The following is a 19,440-nucleotide window of genomic DNA, read 5'->3' on the forward strand; positions in this document are numbered from 1 at the left end:
ATACCGATTAGGTTCCTTTCAGAGTACGCTGATACAATAGCTCCCTACTTAGCACTCATATACAACCGCTCGCTCACCGATAGATCTGTACCTACAGATTGGAAAATTGCACAGGTCGCACTAGTGTTTAAGAAGGGTAGTATGAGTAATCCATCTAACTGCTGACCTATATCATTGATGTCGGTTTGCAGTAGGGTTTTGGAGCATATACTGTATTCAAACATTATGAACCACCTAGAAAGGAATGATCTATTGATACGTAATCAGCATGGTTCCAGAAAACATCGTTCTTGTGCAACGCAGCTAGCTCTTTATTCGCACGAAGTAATGGCCGCTATCGACAGGGGATCTCAAGTTGATTCCGTATTTCTAGATTTCCGGAAAGCTTTTGACACCGTTCCTCACAAGCAACTTCTAATCAAGCTGCAGACCTATGGGGTATCGTCTCAGTTGTGCGACTGGATTCGTGATTTCCTCTTCAGGAAGGTCGCAGTTCGTAGTAATAGACGGCAAATCATCGAGTAAAACTGAAGTGATATCAAGTGTTCCCCAGGGAAGCATCCTGGGACCTCTGCTGTTCCTGATCTATATAAATGACTTGGGTGACAATCTGAGCAGTTCTCTTAGGTTGTTCGCAGATGATGCTGTAATTTACTGTCTAGTAAGGTCATCCGAAGACCAGTATCAGTTGCAAAGCGATTTAGAAAAGATTGCTGTATTGTGTGGCAGGTGGCAGTTGACGCTAAATAAAGAAAAGTGTGAGGTGATCCACATGAGTTCCAGAAGAAATCCGTTGGAATTCGGTTACTCAAAAAATAGTACAATTCTCAAGGCTGTCAATTCAACTAAGTACCTGGGTGTTAAAATTACGAACAACTTCAGTTGGAAAGACCACATAGATAATATTGTGGGGAAGGCGAGCCAAAGGTTGCGTTTCATTGGTAGGACACTTTGAAGATGCAACAAGTCCACTAAAGAGACGGCTTACACTACACTCGTTCGTCCTCTGTTAGAATATTGCTGCGCGGTGTGGGATCCTTACCAGGTGGGATTGACAGAGGACATCGAAAGGGTGCAAAAAAGGGCAGCTCGTTTTGTATTATCACGTAGTAGGGGAGACAGTGTGGCAGATATGATACGCGAATTGGGATGGAAGTCATTACAGCAAAGACGTTTTTCATCGCGGCGAGGTCTATTTACGAAATTTCAGTCACCAACTTTCTCTTCCGAATGCGAAAATATTTTGTTGAGCCCAACCTATATAGGTAGGAATGATCATCAAAATAAAATAAGAGAAATCAGAGCTCGAACAGAAAGGTTTAAGTGTTCGTTTTTCCCGCGCGCTGTTCGGGAGTGGAATGGTAGAGAGATAGTATGATTGTGGTTCGACGAACCCTCTGCCAAGCACTTAAATGTGAATTGCAGAGTAGTCATGTAGATGTAGAAAATAGACGTGAACTATCCTGAAAAAGTCTATTAAGAAAATTTCAAGAACGAGCTTTAAGTGATAGCTCTAGGAATATGCTACAACCCCCTCCATATTGCTCACATAGTGATCGTGAGGATAAGATTAGAATAATTACTGCATGCACAGAGGTATTCAACAAATCATTCTTCCCATGCTCCATATGTAAATGGAACAGGGAGAGACCCTAATAACTGGTACAATGAGATCTACTGCCCCCCCCCCCTTCCCCACGCCCCCGCGGGTCCTTGGGTTAGAATAGGCCCAAGGTATTCCTACCTGTTGTATGAGGTGACTAAAAGGTCACACGTTTCAGCCTTTATGTGATGGTCCCCTGTAGATTTTGACCTTCATTCTTCAAAATTTTTCCGAAGAGCGAGCCAATTGGGGAAGGGCACCTTACAAGGTGCATCGTGTCCATCGTGCATTGAGATCCTTAGCCCACTTTCTCATCGTCGCATTGCAGTCCTGCCCATTCTCCATCTCTTGGGCGAGGACACCTTCATGGGTGCACTTTCCACCATGCACTATGCAGTGTCAATTTCTGCGTCGACAATGACTGTGGACTTCTTTGCACCTTATATCCAGCACGGTAGCCAGTCCGTTGTATGTACCCTGTTGGTTGTAGCCCCTTGACCATACAGGGATCACTCTGCTGATGCCTGCGCTGTTAACTCCCCACTTGTGACAAGGGGTAGATGCCCATCCCCCTGGGACATTGGGATTCCCGGCAATGGCCATCCTGCCAGGTGGCCTTTGCTGCGGCTGGGTGGTGCCTCGGGGAGGGTCCCTGGTTGGAGGGGGTGGCATTAGGGCGGATGACATGCGATGAAGCATAGTCCATCATCTCTTGCTGGTGGTGAAACACCAGCAGTCTCTAAGTGATCACGAGCTCAATTCAACGCATAGAAGTGTGACCCCAAATAGTTCACCTCCTTGGCCACACCATGGGAGGAATGTCAGGCTAAGGATGGCAGCAGATCTTATTCACCCCGGTACCTTGTATGTTTGAGAGCTGATGGGGAATCTTTAATGACGATAAAGCCTCAGTTTTTTGTTGAGCATTTAGAGGACAAGTTCCGGGAGGTGGAGGGCTTGTCCAAAATGAGATCTGGGTCAGTCTTGATCAAAACAGCATCCTCTGCCCAGTCACGGGAGTTACTTGCTTGTGACAAGCTGGGGGATGTTTCTGTAACCATCACGCCCCATAAGAACTTAAATATGGTCCAGGGTATCATTTTCACAGAGACCTTCTTTTGCAGTCCAATGATAAGCTGGGCGCCAGTTTAGAGCGGTGAGGTGTACTTTTCGTCTGGCGTGTCCACCGGGATCCGAAGGATAATCAGGTTGCCACTGGTGCCTTCATTTTGGCCTTTGAGGGTGATACATTGCCTGAGAAGGTCAAGGTGATGGTCTACCGGTGTGATGTAAAGACCTATATCCCTCCCCCATGAGATGCTTTAAGTGCTAGAAGTTTGGCCATATGTCTTCCTGCTGTACTTCCAGCATCACATGTCAAGATTATTGACGTCCATCACATCCCAGTAATCCATGTGCCCCGCCACCCATCTGTGACAACTGCAGAGAGCACCATTCGCCTTGCTCACATGAGTGCAGGATTCTCCAGAAAGAAAGGAAAATCATGGAGTACAAGACCTTGGACCGACTGACCTACACTGGGGCTAAGAGAAAATTTGAACACCTGCATCCTGTGCGTATGACATCGTCTTACGCCACCACTACAACAGTTCTGGCACCATCAGCTCTTCCATCTCAGGTCACCTCTCAGAGCTGGAAGACTACACCTGCCCCCTTGATGGTGGGGGTACTTCCCTCCCTGATGCTCCTGCACCACCTACTGCAGGAGCCCCCCCCCCTCCCCCCGCGCCAACCATCGGGGACATCCGTCCCCACTTCTAAGCCGGAGAAGCGTAAGTCTTCTTTGGCTCCTCTCACTAGGAAGGGGTCCCTTGGGTCACTCCCTTCCCAGGTTTCTTCTAGTGGGAAAGACGACACCTGCCAGTGGCTGAAGAGCCCAAAAGCAGCTGGTCACACGGCTTCATGCTCATCCTCAGTCCTGGAGACTGAGCCAGTGAAGTCCTCCCAGCAAGGGAAACCCAAAGAACAGTGAGAGAAATCCAAAAAGAAAACCCCTAAGACCAAGGAAATTGCGGTGGCACCCACACCACCGCTACCTACAAGCTCTGCGGCTGAGGATGGAGTGGAGATTTTGGTGTCCGCTGGGGTCCTAGATCTTGCCAGACTCTCGGACACAATGGATATGGCCTGCTCAGGCAATAAATCGGTGGCAGCAGGTGACTCTGAGGCGTAAACTGCCTCATTAAATGTTACACGCCTTCTCAATCTCATGATGTCATCCTCCAGTGAAATTGTGGCGGTTTTTTCTACTGCCTGGCTGAGCTACAGCAACTGTTAAGCTTTACACTTGCTATCTGCATTGCCCTCCAGGGAACGTGGTTCCCAGCAATGCGGATCCCTACCCTCCGTGGCTATAAGGGTTATTACAGGATCCGTAGCGACTATAATCGAGTGTCAGGTGGAGTTTGCGTTTATGTCCTAAACTCGGTCTGTAGTGAACGTGTGCCCCTTAAAACCCTCTTGAAGCAGTGGCTGTCACAATAATGACGACACAGGAAATAGCTGTGTGCAATGTATATCTTCCTCCAGATGGTGCAGTACCCCTGAATGTATTAGCTGCACTGATTGATCAACTCCCTAAACCTTTCATACTTCTGGGGGATTTTAATGCCCATAACCCCCTTTTGGGGTGGTACCATGCTTACTGGCTGAGGCAGAGATGTCGAAACTTTACTGTCTCAGTTCGACCTCTGCCTCTTAAATACTGGGGCCACCACACACTTCAGTGTGGCTCATGGTAGTTACTCGGCCATTGATTTATCAATTTGCAGCCCAGGACTTCTCCCATCTATCCACTGAAGAGCACATGACGACCTGTGTGGTAATGACCACTGCCCCAGCGTCAGACACATGGACACATGCCCAGATGGGCTTCAAACAAGGCAGACTGGGGAATTTTCACCTCTGCTGTCACCGCTGAATCTCCCCCACATGGTAACATCAATGTGATGGTTGAGCAGGTGACTGGCACAATTGCTTCTGCGGCAGAAAACACAATCCCTCACTCTTTAGGGTGTCCGAGGCGTAAGGCAGTCCCTTGGTGGTTGCCGGAAGTCGCTGAAGCAATTAAGGACCATTGGCGAGCTCTACAGTGGCATAAGCGACACCCTTCCCTGGAGCACCTCATAGCCTTCAAACGGCTCCGTGCCCGTGTTTGCAACCTTATCAAACAATGGAAGAAGGAGTGCTGGGAGATATATGTCTCCACCATTGGGTGCCACACGCCACCTTCCCAAGTCTTGGCAAAGTTCAAACGTCTTTTCGGGTACCAAGCTCGGTGTTACCATAAGTGGCAAGTTATGTACCAATGCAAATGCGATTTCCGAGCACTTTGCTCGAGCCTCTGTGTCGGAGAATTACCCCCCACCCTTTCGCACAAACAAACAGCGGCTGGAAGGAAACATCCTCTCATTCACTACACACTACAGTGAATCCTATAAGGCCCCATTTATAGAGTGGGAGCTCCTCAGTGCCCTTGCAAATTTCCCTGACACAGCTCCTGGGCCTGATTGCATCTACACCCAGATGATTAAACCTCTCTCGTCTGACTACAAGCGACATCTTCTTGTCATCTTCAACTGACTGGTGCAATGGCATCTTTCCATTGCAGTGGCGGGTGCTCAAACCAGGCAAAAACCCGCTTGATGTGGATAGCTATAGGCCCATCAGCCTCACCAACGTTCTTTGTAAGCTGCTGGAACGTATGGTATTTCGGCGGTTGGGTTGGGTCCTGGAGTCACGTGGCTTGCTGGCTCCATGTCAGGGCGGCTTCCGCCAGGGTCGCTCTACCACTGATAATCTTGTGTCCATCGAGTCTGCCATCCGAACAGCCTTTTCCAGACAGCAACACCTGATTGCGTTTTTTTTTTTTTTTTTTACTTATGTAAAGCATACGGCACGACTTAGCGACATCATACCCTTGCCACATTGTATGAGTGGGGTCTCCGGGGACTACGCCCGATTTTTAATCCAAAACTTCCTGTCGCTCCGTACTTTCCGTGTTCAAGTTGGTGACTCCCATAGTTCCATCCATATCCAGGAGAATGGAGTCCCGCAGGGCTCTGTAATGAGTGTCTCTCTATTTTTAGTGACCATTAACAGTCTAGCAGCAGCTTTCGGGCCCTCCGTCTCACCTTCTCTGTATGCAGACGACTTCTGCATTTTGTACTACTGCTCCAGTACTGTTGTTGCTGAGCGGCGTCTCCAGGGACCCATCCACAAGGCGCAGTCATGGGCTCTAGCCCACGGCTTCCAGTTTTCAGCCCCAAAGTCGTGTGTCATGCACTTCTGTCGGTGTCGTACCGTTCATCCAGAACCCGCACTCTACCTTAATGATGATCCACTCACTGTAGTGGAGACATATCATTCCCTAGGACTGGTTTTCAATGCTCGGTTGACTTGGCTCCCTCATCTTCGTCAGCTTAAGCAGAGGTGTTGGCAGCACCTCAATGCCCTCCATTGCCTGAGCAACACCAATTGGGGTGCAGATCGCTGTACGCTTCTGCAGCTCTACAGAGCCCTTGTCCAATCCCGAATTGACTATGGGAGTGTGGTTTATGGTTTGGCAGCGCCTTCAAGCATTGCATTTACTCGACCCTGTGCACCACTGTGGGGTTCGAGTAGCGACAGGAGCTTTTAGGATGAGTCCGGTGACCAGCGTACTGGTGGATGCTGTTGTCCTTCCACTGCAGATCAGACGAGTCCAACTGCTCGTCAGTTACGCAGCACACATTCATAGTTCCCCTGAGCATCCGAATTACCATATCCTTTACGTGCCTGCGGCAGTCCATCTCCCGCATCGGCGGCCCAGATCGGGGCTAACGATTGCGCTTCGCGTGTGGTCCCTTCTCTTCGAACTGGAGTCCTTCCCTTTACCACCTCTACTTGCGGACTGTTCACGTACGCCTCCATGGTGTATGCCTCGGCCACAGCTTCGTCTGGACCTTTTGCATGGCCCTAAGGACTCAGTTAACCCCGCCACTCTCCGCTGTCACTTCCTCTCGATTCTTGACATGTTCCTGGGCTCTGAAGCGGTTTAAACCAATGGCTCAATGGCTGATGGTTACGTAGGCTTTGCATATGTTCATGGAAGTCATATTGAGCAGTACTCCTCGCCAGTTGGCTGCAGTGTTTTCACTGCAGAGCTGGTGGCATATATCGTGCTCTTGAGTACATCCGCTCATGCCCTGGTGAGTCATTTCTCCTGTGTACTGACTCACTGAGCAGCCTACAAGCTATCGACCAGTGCTACCCTCACCACCCTCTGGTGGCGTCCATTCAGGAATCCATCTATGCCCTGGAACAGTCCCGCCGTTCCGTGTTTTTTGTGCGGACCTCAGGACACGTCGGAATCCCCGGCAATGAACTTGCCGACAGGCTGGCCAAACAGGGGACACGGAAACTGCTTCTGGAGATAGGCATCTCCGAAGCTGACCTGCGTTCTGTCTTACACCGCAGGGTTTTGACGGCTTTGGGAGACGGAATGGCATAACGGCAAGCACAACAACTGCGTGTCATTAAGGGGACTGAATGTGTGGAAGTATTCCGTGCAGGCCTCTCTCAGGGAATCTGTTGTCCTCTGCCAGCTCCACATTGGCCATACGTGGCTAATCCATGATTACCTATTCTGTCGCGAGGACCAACCTCAATGTTGCTGTGGCTCCCAAATGACAGTCATCCACCTCTTGCTGGGCTGCCCACTTTTAGCCGCTCTGCGGCAGACTTTTAACTTCCCCAGCACCCTGCCTTTGGTGTTGGGTGACTATGCCTCCACAGCAGCTTTAGTTTTACGTTTTATCCATGAGAGTGGGTTTTGTACTTCTATGTAGGTTTTAGCGCATGTCCTTTGTCCCTCTGTGTCCTCCACCCTAGTGCTTTTAGGGTGGAGGTTTTAGTGTGTTGCAGAGTGGCTGGCTTTCCCTTTTTATTCTCGTGGTTGGCCAGTCACTGTAATCTGCTTTCGTGTTTTACTATCTTCTGTTTCTAGCGTCTCTCAGTTTTCTTGTTCTCTTTCGTTCCTTTTAGTGTTTGTTGCCTTCCCTTTATTGTAATCAACTCATGGAAATTCTGTAGAACAATGTTCAGTGAAAATGTGCTTGGTAATCTAGCACTATCATCTGCAAATCAACCCAGATTGTTGTGACTGTCAAATGTCTGTGAAAGATGGTTGTCCTTCAGTTTGCTGAATTTTAATTTTTAATTAATCTGGAAGGCAAGTAATGTTACTCCAATATGTCAATTGTATGTGACAATTAATGTCTACTTCTTTGAACTATGCAGCTTTTATTTATTTAAAATTGCATAATGAGAGTTCTTGTAAACTGGTTGCTGTAAAACTGTTAACTTCATCTTGGTTGTGTGTTGTGGATAAATCTTTGACTCTTGATAATACGCTTATATTGTCAGCAAACATTGTTTCTAAAAGATTTTGCCAGGTGATTTATGTAAATTAATAACTTGCACTGAACAGTATGGGAAAGCATTTGTTATGTTTCTGGATCCTTCTTCATCTACATTAATACTCTGCACACCACCTGACAGTGAGAGGAAGCAGTATGTTGTCTGATTCTTCCCAGAAGAGAGAGAGCTTTGCAAGGCAAAAGCCCAGTTCCCAGAAGGAAGAGAACTTTGTGAGACAAAAGTCTAGAACGTTTTCTTTCAATGGCAGACTCCTCAAGAAATTACAGTACCTCTGTATTCATTACGGTGTTGCGAGGCAGCAGTAGTGAATGACTAACACCCGCTGATGATCTCAAAAGATGGTTCCTGTAACTTTCCCTGCAAAATATGTGACCTTTGCCTTTTTTTGGAGCACTTTTGTCAGGTTTCTTCCACACCGTGCTCTGGCATTTTGTGCCAAGGTTCGAGCAATGGACCCAGGTCTTATCCACATTTGAATGCTCGTACAGCATTCCGTGTAGACAGACGTTAACTTCCGTCAGATATTGACAGTGGATAGTCGTTTTGCTGCGATAAAAAACAAATGACAGAGGCAGCTCACAACCAGACACACTTTGTAGTGGTAACTCCGTGTTCACTGACGGCCTACTGGCAAGATACTGCAGTATGCACCACAGGCTGGTGAGAGCATTGTCAACACACACCAGTTGAACTCTCCAGCCCTCAGATGTCATGGCCTCAATTTATTTTGCAGAATAATAAAATTGGAAACTTACTTATTGGTTGATCCTCATATTAAGTGGCAAGTTGATACCACCTCTTACAACAACATTATCAGGGAACGTATTCAGGAAATTCTGCAAGTTCAGTGTAAAGCACTCTACCACTACAGCTCCTGATTCAGGAGGTCTATAAATGAACCTGATTACCATAGTTGACCCACTTTTGCTGATTAAGTTCACCCAAATTAATTCAGTTTCTGAATCCGCAATAACATCGCTAGACATTATTGACTGAATTCTTTCCTGCAATAAATATGCCAACTTGTTAATAATGCCACAATATTTTAATTTTTTCTGGGAACATTTTATGGCTTACATCATCGGCAGGATAAACGGTGTCATAGAAAATACAAATGCAGAATTTTTCTTATGAAATTTGGTAAGAAATTATTTATTCTGAGCTATATTTTGATATCTGTAAAGAGATTCCACCATGGAAGACAATATGATATGAGGCAGTAAATAAGTACTGCACAGAAAAGTTGGCCAGGTTTCAATTATAGGCTATCTTTTCAAAAACACCCCTTTTATGCTAGTAAATTTCCTTTTACACTATGCTTCTCACATTGGTCTAATAATTTTTAAGTTTTGTTGCTTTTCTGACTGATCCTCATTCACAATTGTGTATGACTTTTCATTTTTTGTCTTGTGTTACATGCATCAGAATACAGCATTTGTTTTTGTAACTTTGTTATATTTATGGAAATCTTTGCTGTCAATCCCGCTTTGTCACCAGCTCCTCTAGTAACCACTCACCGTAATTTTAAGACTTTGAGGTAGTTATTGGAAGTATGATTGGTTGTCATCTTTTCTGTTTAGCCAAAGAATTCCCAGCATAGAGAAGAGCTACGAAAAGGAATTACGGAAGGTATAATGCTTCCAGGCATTGGCCATCAAACTCTGTCGAAGGAGATAGTGGATGAAGCAATAATAATTTCAGACATGTACGATCTTAACGAGTTCGTCGCCCTTGACTTACTGTGCACAGGTATGGTAACTTCAGTTTACTGGAACGTTATGTGACAATTGCTGGAAGTTTTGTAACGTTAATAAATTTATTTTTATGAAATTAAATATTTACTTATTCTGGGTCAGTCAGAACTACAACCATTCTAATTATTACTAAGCCTATTATATGTACTAGCAACAGCATAGAGGTCAGCTTCACTGCTGTTGCAGATATCTGTTCTGGAGACCTCCAAATATTATCAAATAAATTTTATATTCCACTTTGATGTCAACTGAGGTGCAGATAGGCAGTTTTTTCAATGAAAACATTACACAGAGTATCACAGATGTTTTTGAAGCTGCAGAAGTAGCAGTGCTATTAGTTACCATTAGTTGCAAACTTTTAACACTATATGTAAAATTATGATGCCTACACAGAATTTTCGAAAATAGTAACAAGACGCATCTGAACACTTGGAGGTGCACACACACTCGCATGTGCTCACGCTCCCCTCCTACACACACACACACACACACACACACACACACCAGTTGGGTTAATAAGATGCTTGCCAAATATCAGGACCTGATATATTTTATGTGTTGGTTGTTTCTTTGTGTGCAGCATGGTGAATGTGTTCTATGATGACTGTGGAGCTCCTGATACAAAATCAGATCATACATAAAGGAAAATCCACAATGGAATAATGACAATATTACGAAAAGGGTAGTTGCTACTCACCATACAGCAGAGATACTGTGTTGCAGATAGGCACAACAGAAAGATTGTCAAACGAATAATCTTTCGGTCAAACAGGCATTCATCAGGAACACACGCGCGCGCGCGCACACACACACACACACACACACACACACACACACACACACACACACACACTCTCTCTTTCAATCTGGCTGCCAAGGCCAGACTGTCTGGCTTTGGCAGCCAGAGACTGTGGTTTCACGTGTGAGTTGCATTTGCGTGAATTTGTGTGTGGATGTTGTCTGATTCTGATGAAGGCCTGTTTTGCTGAAAGCTTTGTTTTACAGCCTTTCTCTTGTTCCTATCTGTGTCTCAGTGTCTCCAATATATGGCGAGCAGCAAGCATATAAACAGAAGTTTTAACAGCAGTCCTCCTTGATTGGTGTATGACTGTGTGCTTTATACACAGAATATCAAAACTTTTTGATTGATCCTTGTGTCTACATGAAAGTTTGACTGATGTTCCAAATAGTCTTTTGTTTTTAAAGCGTAGAGAGCTTCCTTATAAAGGAATGTGTGTGAAAGAAAATAAGAGAGAACATAGACAGCAAAATTGTTTTGCAGAAATAAGAAGTTAAAGCTGTAGTATAGAGCCATTGTTAGGATTTTAAAGAAGTGGAAAAGCAATAATAATTGTTCCATTGTTTGATAATCCTCTCTCCTTGTGCTTTCTTGTCATTTTATTATCAGTCAGAAAAAAAACATAATATGCAGTATGGTTTTCAGTATTTTTGCATCAGAATGTTAAGGATATTTTCGAGACTCAGTGAAAGATTGGAGAAGAAGAGAGAACAGTTATGTGCATATTATCTTTCTATCTATTACAGTATGAAAGTGGAGCCAGTGTTAGCATAAAAAAAATATATATATATGCTGCATTGACCTTTTCCTTTAAAAACCTGGTTGAAATATTTCTAAATTTCATAATGCATTAATAATATTGATTAGTCTTATTTTAAAATTTAATTTTACTAGCAGATGCAGATATATGTGTTTAATGGTATATTTACAGTCAAATCTAATTTTTTCCAACCAGAACTTTGTAAGTGCTATTTGTAAGAGAAATCCTGCCAACGAATTCCTTTTCTTGTAGCTCAGCAGCGCATGCCTCATCACCCAGGTCTGCCTCGAGGACTGGTTGCTGTCTTGCTGTACTATGATGGCAGGCGTGCCTTAGTCTATGCTTTGCGTGCATTAGTGCAGGCTCGAAATGGAATTTCGTGGACTGTGAGTTCAACTGAGGAGGTCACTAGATATATCACGCGTTATACCCAGGAGCTGATGGATCATGGTGTAATAAATCGGATACTGGGTGAGCTATACACTTTTATATTGCTTGTGATGCTTATTACGCAGAAGATGTGATTGCAATCAGATGTAATAACGTGAACTATTTAATACACCATGCTGTAATTGAAAACAGAGGTAATATTTTGGAGGGACTGCAGGTTTATATGTCTACAATATCTGTTCATTGGCAGTGAAACTCAAATATTGAGTATATAGCTAGATCATCATATATTTGTACATTCTTCACTTATCTTTGCCTTTGTCTTTACCTGTGTGTCACATTTCTCACACCAGAACAAACTATTTGATACACCTATTTAAAATGTAGCTAAAAATCTTTCAGTTACATTCAATAAAATGCACCTAAAGGATGATGAATGTTATGAATATCAAAAGTTCAAATGAATTCCTTGCATTAATTATTATTGTGTTCATGGTGTTAATAAAGTGCTGAATTGTCAATATTAAAAAAGGTTTTTGTCTTTGAGAAAAGCAAGTTGTATTTAGCGGGACAGAAAACTGGCACTTTTAAAAAATCTGTCACAATTAGCTGTTGTTTCATATTGTAGGTATTTGCAAGAATGAATCAATATAAGAGTAAGTGCAAGTGATAATGCTCTGACATTTAGTTAGCTGAATGTATTGTAACTAGTACAGAAGTTCCTCAGTAATTTGTGATTCACTGGTGTGAAAGTCATTCTCCTCTCTTAAACTTCTGTACACTTATACCTTAATGGAAGAGATCTGAAAAGTATGTAAAAATGACAGTGTAACTGTTCACTCATTACTACCTCTTTTCATCATAGTTTGATGACTGTGGCTGTGCGGCAACCCCAGTTTGTTTGTAACTGTGTTGGAAAACTACTTTGATATTTCTTATAATGATAGTCTTATGGGAATGTTCAAAGCCATTATTATGTCACAAATTTATCAATGCACGAACAATTAAAATACAAAGGAACATAACTGTACCTATTATGACCAGCCGATATAGAGGTAATCACTTCTCATCTATCCCTAAGAGGCTCATGAGTTAGCAGGCCGTAGAAAAAGAACATGGAGTGTATGTGTTTCCTGCTAGGAAAGAAAGGGTGATGGTTGTCTGGGTCGAAGTGGAAGGTTGCTGGTGAATCTTCCTGATGTGCAGTCGTGGTCCATTAAACTATTTGTTTCTAACATTTCGTCTAAGTCAGTGTAGGAAATCTTCAGAGGTGCTCCTCGTTGCATTGAGTCTTGTTGATAGCAGCACTGCAGATGTCCAACAAAGCTCTGGATGAAACTTAAGGGATGCAAAATTTCATGGTCGACAGCCACACAGCTCGAAAGGGTCACCAGCAAACAATACAATTGTTCACGTAAGCAACCAATGTGAAGTGGAAGGTGTTACCATCTCGGTTGATGCAGTGGTGGTGGGCGTGATGATGATGGCACTGGGATGTCAAATCATCTGAGGCTGGGGAGACCCAGAAAATCTGCTGGCGTCCAGAGGTGTGGGCCAGACGATGAGAATATTTGTTGATGACTATGTCAAGATGGCAGCTGTGGGTCGGTGAACTACTGAGGAAGTAGTAACGGATGTCAGCAGAGAAGTTGTGACCTCTGCAGTGATTCAGTACCTGTCTCCTGAAGCATAGCAATGCCGTTGAGCTCTGCAGTGGATGGGGGATGCAGGTGTCCACAGTTCTGTATGATTTGAAATGTAGGCAGGTGGAGCTTGAATTTGCACGAGTGCCCACGAGTTATGCATTTTGCCGGCCTAAAAGTACCTTTGTAGATCTGAGTGATGGCTACTATTTCATCCAATGATGGATTTGGCAGCATCAGTACCTCCATCAGGAACGTATGGAATGTTGATATATCTGATCATTGAATCAGAGTGTGATCTGCCATATCTTGTATTCAAATCTGTCATGGTGCCTTGTAAAATAGGCACCTGCTAAGAATAAGACTGACTCCCTTCCCTATTCTGCTGGAAAGTAAGCCGTACACTTGCTATGTAGATTCATTGCTCAGAGCACTGAGAAAGTTACACCTTCACTTATTGTAGCTCCGTAACATAATGTTGTCACGGGGAATTATTTTTTGGAATAATTGGCACCCTTCTAATTGCTACTAGCTTTCTGTTATATCATATGCATAAAAATTTAGGCAGAGCCACGTGATATATGTATCCTAATTTATGCTGCTAACTTGAATTCTGAAGAGAAAAAAAGATTATGCTGACGTATTGTTCATGTGGCTGGATCGTAGGTTGGAGCCTGATAATCTGTTGGGGCAGCAGTTGCAGTGATTTTTCCATATGCTCCCAGTGCAGTTAATCCTGTTGCCGCCTCTTCTGTATGAACAGGGAACAGGGCAATGGCATTGCTAAATAGCTGTTCTGTTTTCATGAGACGCAGAATAGCCTTACTTTTTATGTTATGATGAGAGGTTATGTGCAACTGCTGAACCTGCAGTTTAGTCGTGGGGAATAATCTGAGTTCTCTAATTTGGTCCACTGCCTATTGGTTGTGGGATTCTTGCTCTGACATAACACATTAAGTATGTGCAGACACTATGTATAATTAAAGACAGCATGTAGCTTGAGGAATTCTCGGATGTCAATCCGTGTCATTGCAAGTTCTCCTCAATATTTTGGCAGAGTTGTTGCCATCTCCAGGCGGTCCTTCTTGACTCCTGCTCCACACTTTTCAGAATTGTATATACTATTGTGTGTAAATTGAAGGTAGAGGGGAGAATGGGAAGGAAAGGGAAGGGACTTTTGATGTCTGTGATAACGAGTGAAAACATTTGCTGGACTGGGATTCGAACCCTGGGATCTCCTGCTTACTAGACAGCTGTGTTAACCAGTGCGCCACCCAGATACAATACATACAGCAACTGTGCCGACCATATCACCACACATCTTGGCCGACCCATACTCCCACCTTGTGCCACCTATCTGCAGTCCCTGTTCGTGTCCTTCATGCTCGCTACTATGACAGGGTGTATACGCCCTGGGGTAATCGGAAAATCTGAGAAAAATGCAGGAATATTTTCATCCGGGAGAAAAACACGGGAATTTTATAGAATTCTGGGAATTTTTCAGTGTTTTAGTTTTCAGTTAATTTTTTAGAATGTTGACTGTTAAGAACTGATTGTCTAACAAAGAATATTACTGTATCCCACTACAGCTGAATTATACTGCAGCAGCCTCATGGAACAGCTGTGCAGCTTGAGGCGCCATGTCACAGATTGCACGGCCCCTCCCGCCGGAGGTTTGAGTACTCCCTTGGGTGCGTGTGCGTGTGTGTGTGTGTGTGTGTGTGTGTGTGTGTGTGTGTGTGTGGTGTTGTTGCTGTTGTTGTTGCTGTTGTTGTTGTTGTTGCTGTTGTTGTTAGCAGAATTTAGTTTAACTAGTTTGTAAGTCTAGGGCCAATGACCTCAGCAGTTTGGTCCCTTAGGAATTCACACACATTATACTGCAGCAATAAATCATAAACAACAGAAAAAAATAAATTAAAACTTAAGTTGCAAAGAAAATGCACCATTTACAGCAAAATACATTGTACATGCAAGGGTCTGCCAACAGCAAAATGTGTTAAAGGCATTAGGACGAAAGACTACACAATACTTCGTAACAGTAAACTGCTTGCAATGAGCGTGACACCACAACTGTTTACATTAGCTTCATTAGAGCAGTTGCCAGGCTCATGTGCCTGCGCAGTTGAGTCGCATTTGAACAGTACACTGTCTCGCTTCTGGCTACTTGAAGTGTGACTGTTGGCTGTATCAGCTGTAGCAAGCGGCCGTATGCTACTCGGAAAATTTTTTCTGACACACAGTGTTTACATTTACTGATTTTGCTATTTCCTCTTCGTTTACAGCTCTCATGTCAAATGAAAACAAAACTAATTCCTGTGGCCGGGAGCCGTCAATTGATTTAAAATACATTCACATAATTATAGAATGCCAAAATAAGTTATTAGTCTCAGTTTTTCTGTTTCATTTTATTTCCAGGTTTTTGACAGTCAAGTATTAATGGCCTTGCAGAATGATGAAGTTATTTTTGTTGGTTTGCTAAAGAAATTTGGCTGCTGAGGCAGTCAATTCATTTGAAATGAAGTGTTTCATTCCAGACTACTGGCTAGTGTAAACCGTTTGCTGGATTTCAAGTGCACGTTTTCATCTTCTGCCACAAATGGCATTATGCCTTGATAAAGAACCAAACATGAGATAATGTAGTACTTTTACTCTAAGAAAATTTACATCCCAAGAACCACACTGAAAGGTTTAATATCAGGTTGGGGCCTACTTCATTGTGAATCTGGACATACAAATGTGAACTTTAAGCAGAAATATGTATTTTAGTATGGTTTGCGAAATTCCGATGCTCTTGGAGTATCATCTGATGTCCTGTTTCTTTTACGATGCAATGTAAGATCTCTTGATGCTTTAAATGTGTGAACATACAGACTTCCTACGTATTGTAGCTGCGCACACTCAGTAATGACTGTTTTCTGGCGGTCAATGGCAACTGCTGAAACGAACTTGTTTCTAATAGGTCATGGGAAAATATTGCGAATGGTGGTTTCAAAAGTGCCACTTCAGTGTAAATTACCATTAAGTAATAGGAATTATGTTGCATATGAGAATGTGTGATGAATTTTTTAAATCAAAGTGTTTGCCTCTCATTTAAAACTTAACTCTTTGAGACCAGCCACTTTGAAGAATTTCAAGCACAGAAGACCAGACGTTTGTCATTATTTAAAATTTTACTGGCACATTTGTGTGATGTATCTTAAAGTGTAACACGCGCAAAAAAATACCAATTTATATGTGAAAACTTAACTTTTCTGGCGGCTTATTGATCTTTGAGACCAGTATTATATATGAAAGTGTAGCTTTTCTTGTAGCCACAGTTGTATATTATTTTAAACCATTAACTTTTCCTACTTGTGTGTTCGCACTACTTAACAGTGGTGTTGGTGTTGACTGACTACATCAGATGTTCTATGCTCTAAATATCTGCTTTCATTGGCTGACGAGATCACGTGACATGAGCTATGATTGACTTAAAAAGTGCACTGCAGTCTCAATTTCAACACTTCGGAAACTAACGGTTCTGTGTTTGGTGGAATTTGAATGTATACTTTTGTAATATGAAAATACTGCACATCAAAAATTTTCTTTGTTTTCACTCGCACTCGTTTACTGATGTGCCGGGAAGTTTGAGCCGATGCGTAAAACCTGAACTCTTCAAAGCATTGATAAGTTTTACAATTCTGACAGAAAGTATACTGTCACTTAACATGGAAAAAGTATATTTTCAGGTGGAAGATAGAGTAGTTTTAACTGGGAAATCCGATAAAAATCTGAGAATTTTGTTTCCTTGTCTGCTTGTAAACTTTGTATGACATTTCCGAAGGCATAATTGTGCAACCGCTCTGAAGAAGATGGATTCATTGCCCATTGAGGTGAATCAGTTATATGAAGGTGTGGTGTGCACCACATGACATGTCCAAAACAGCAGACACCATGCATTCATATAATTGATTCGCCTCAATGGGCAATGAATCCATTTTCTTCAGTGCGGATGCTCAGTTATGTCCTACCTCCTGCGGGAATCTGAATGAAGTGAGCACGGAGGACACGGACAGGGACTGGGGATGTAGCACTAGGTGGGAGTGTGGATTGGCCGAGAGGCTGTCGCAATAAACTCTGCGTGCAGGTGGCACAGTGGTTACCGCAACTGCCTAGTAAGCAGGAGAGCCTGGGATTGGGTCCCAGTCTGGCACACACTTTCACTCGCCGCCGCCGCTGATTCCGCATTAAGTCCCGACGCAACTGACATCGGTAGTCCCTCCCCTCCCCTTCCCTTTCCTTCTCTCCCACCCCCTCCCCCTCCTCCAGTTTAGCTACAACGAATCCGGCAGCTGAAACAGACGTGTTGGCGGCATCTAAACGCTCTGAGATGCTTGAGCCACACCCGCTGGGGCGCCGACCGCTTTACCCTGTTGCGGCTCTACCAGGCGTTAATCCAGTCCCGTCTGGATTATGGGAGCCTGGCTTATGGCTCAGCGTCCCCATCTGCGTTACAGGTGCTGGACCCAATTCTCCACAGCGGGATACGCCTTGCCACTGGTGCTTTCCGCACCAGCCCCGTGGACAGCGTACTAGTGGAGGCAGGTGTACCTCCCCTGCGGTTCCGACGCCAGCGTTTGCTGGCCGCTTATGCTGCCCATGTTCTAAGCTCGCCTGGGCATCGAAATTATCGTCTCCTGTTCCCGCGATCGGTCGTACACCTGCCAGATCGTCGGCCCCGGTCTGGTTGTAAAATAGCGGTCCGCGTCAAAGAGCTTCTCTCTGGGCTTCAGGTTTTCACTGTTCCACCTACTTTCCGTGCTACTTTGCCTACACCCCCATGGTGTGTTCGTCGCCCTTGCCTTCGGCTGGACCTGGCACAGGGCCCGAAGGACTCAGTCCCTCCAGAGGCCTTCCGCCGCCGCTTTTATTCTATCCTGGCCACGTATCAGGGCTCTGGTATTGTCTACACTGATGGTTCGATGGTTGCTGGTCGTGTCGGGTATGCGCTCACTCTAGGGGACCGTTCCGAACAACGTTCCTTGCAGGATGGCTGCAGCGTTTACACTGCTGAATTGGTCGCCATCTTTCGTGCCCTAGAGTATATCCGCTCCTGCTCAGGTGAATCCTTCGTTATCTGTAGCGATTCCCTGAGCGGTTTACGAGCTCTCGACCAGTGTTTCCCTCGTTCTCGTCTGGTGATGGCTATCCACGAGTCTCTGCATACTCTTGCCTGTTGCGGCCGCTCTGTGGTCTTTGTATGGACCCCCGGTCATGTCGGTATCCCGGGTAACGAACATGTTGACCGCCTGGCGAAAGAGGCCACCAGCAAGCCATCTCTGGACCTTGGCCTCCCAGAGACTGATTTGCGGGCAGTCTTCCGCCGCAAAATCTTGGCGCTATGGGACAATGAATGGCGCGAACTGACAATGTCCAATAAACTTCGTGCTGTCAAGGAGACGACGGCTGTGTGGCGGTCGTCCCTGCGAGCCACTCGCAGGGACTCAGTAGTTCTTTGCCGGCTCCGCATTGGCCACTCCCGGCTGACACACAGTTATTTACTGCGCCGGGAGGACCCTCCTCTATGTCGCTGTGGAGCAGCTTTGACAGTGGCCCACATTTTGCTGGCCTGCCCCCTTTTAGCTGTGGTCAGGCAGACATTTGCGCTGCCTGCTACGCTCCCTGCCCTTTTAACAGACGACTCCACTATGGCTGACTTAGTTTTACGTTTTATTCGGGCAGGGGGATTTTATCATTTACTCTGAGTGTTTCTGTTTTATTTTATCGTTTTGTGTTGATTCTGGCCTTTGGCCTATGATTTTACACTGATTTTTTAATGTGTTTCTAAGTGGTTGGCTTTTCCTTATCTCTTTCTATGGTCGGCCAACCACCGTCACGCTCTGTGTGGTTTTAGTTCGTTTTGTCTTGTCCTTGTCTGTTTCTCTTGTTCTGTATCGTCTGTGATCTCTTCTGTTCCTCGTTTTTATTCTCTGTGGGTGTTCTTTGTCTTTGGAACAAGGGACCGATGACCGTAGCAGTCTGGTCCCTTTCATCCCCCCAAACCAACCAAC

At 44.6% G+C, this 19,440-nt stretch overlaps 1 protein-coding gene across 1 annotated transcript in view; it reads left to right on the forward strand.

The window, feature by feature from the left end:
* Positions 1–19,440, forward strand: part of LOC124794849 (nuclear pore complex protein Nup205-like) — a 124,753-nt gene that overhangs the window by 32,042 nt on the left and 73,271 nt on the right. The window contains exons 3-4 of the mRNA XM_047258514.1: positions 9,625–9,793; positions 11,610–11,828. Of these exons, the coding sequence (XP_047114470.1) occupies positions 9,625–9,793; positions 11,610–11,828 (388 nt within the window). The remainder of the gene's footprint in view (positions 1–9,624; positions 9,794–11,609; positions 11,829–19,440) is intronic.

This window comes from Schistocerca piceifrons, chromosome 4 (assembly GCF_021461385.2).
Source record: "Schistocerca piceifrons isolate TAMUIC-IGC-003096 chromosome 4, iqSchPice1.1, whole genome shotgun sequence".
NCBI lineage: Eukaryota > Metazoa > Arthropoda > Insecta > Orthoptera > Acrididae > Schistocerca > Schistocerca piceifrons.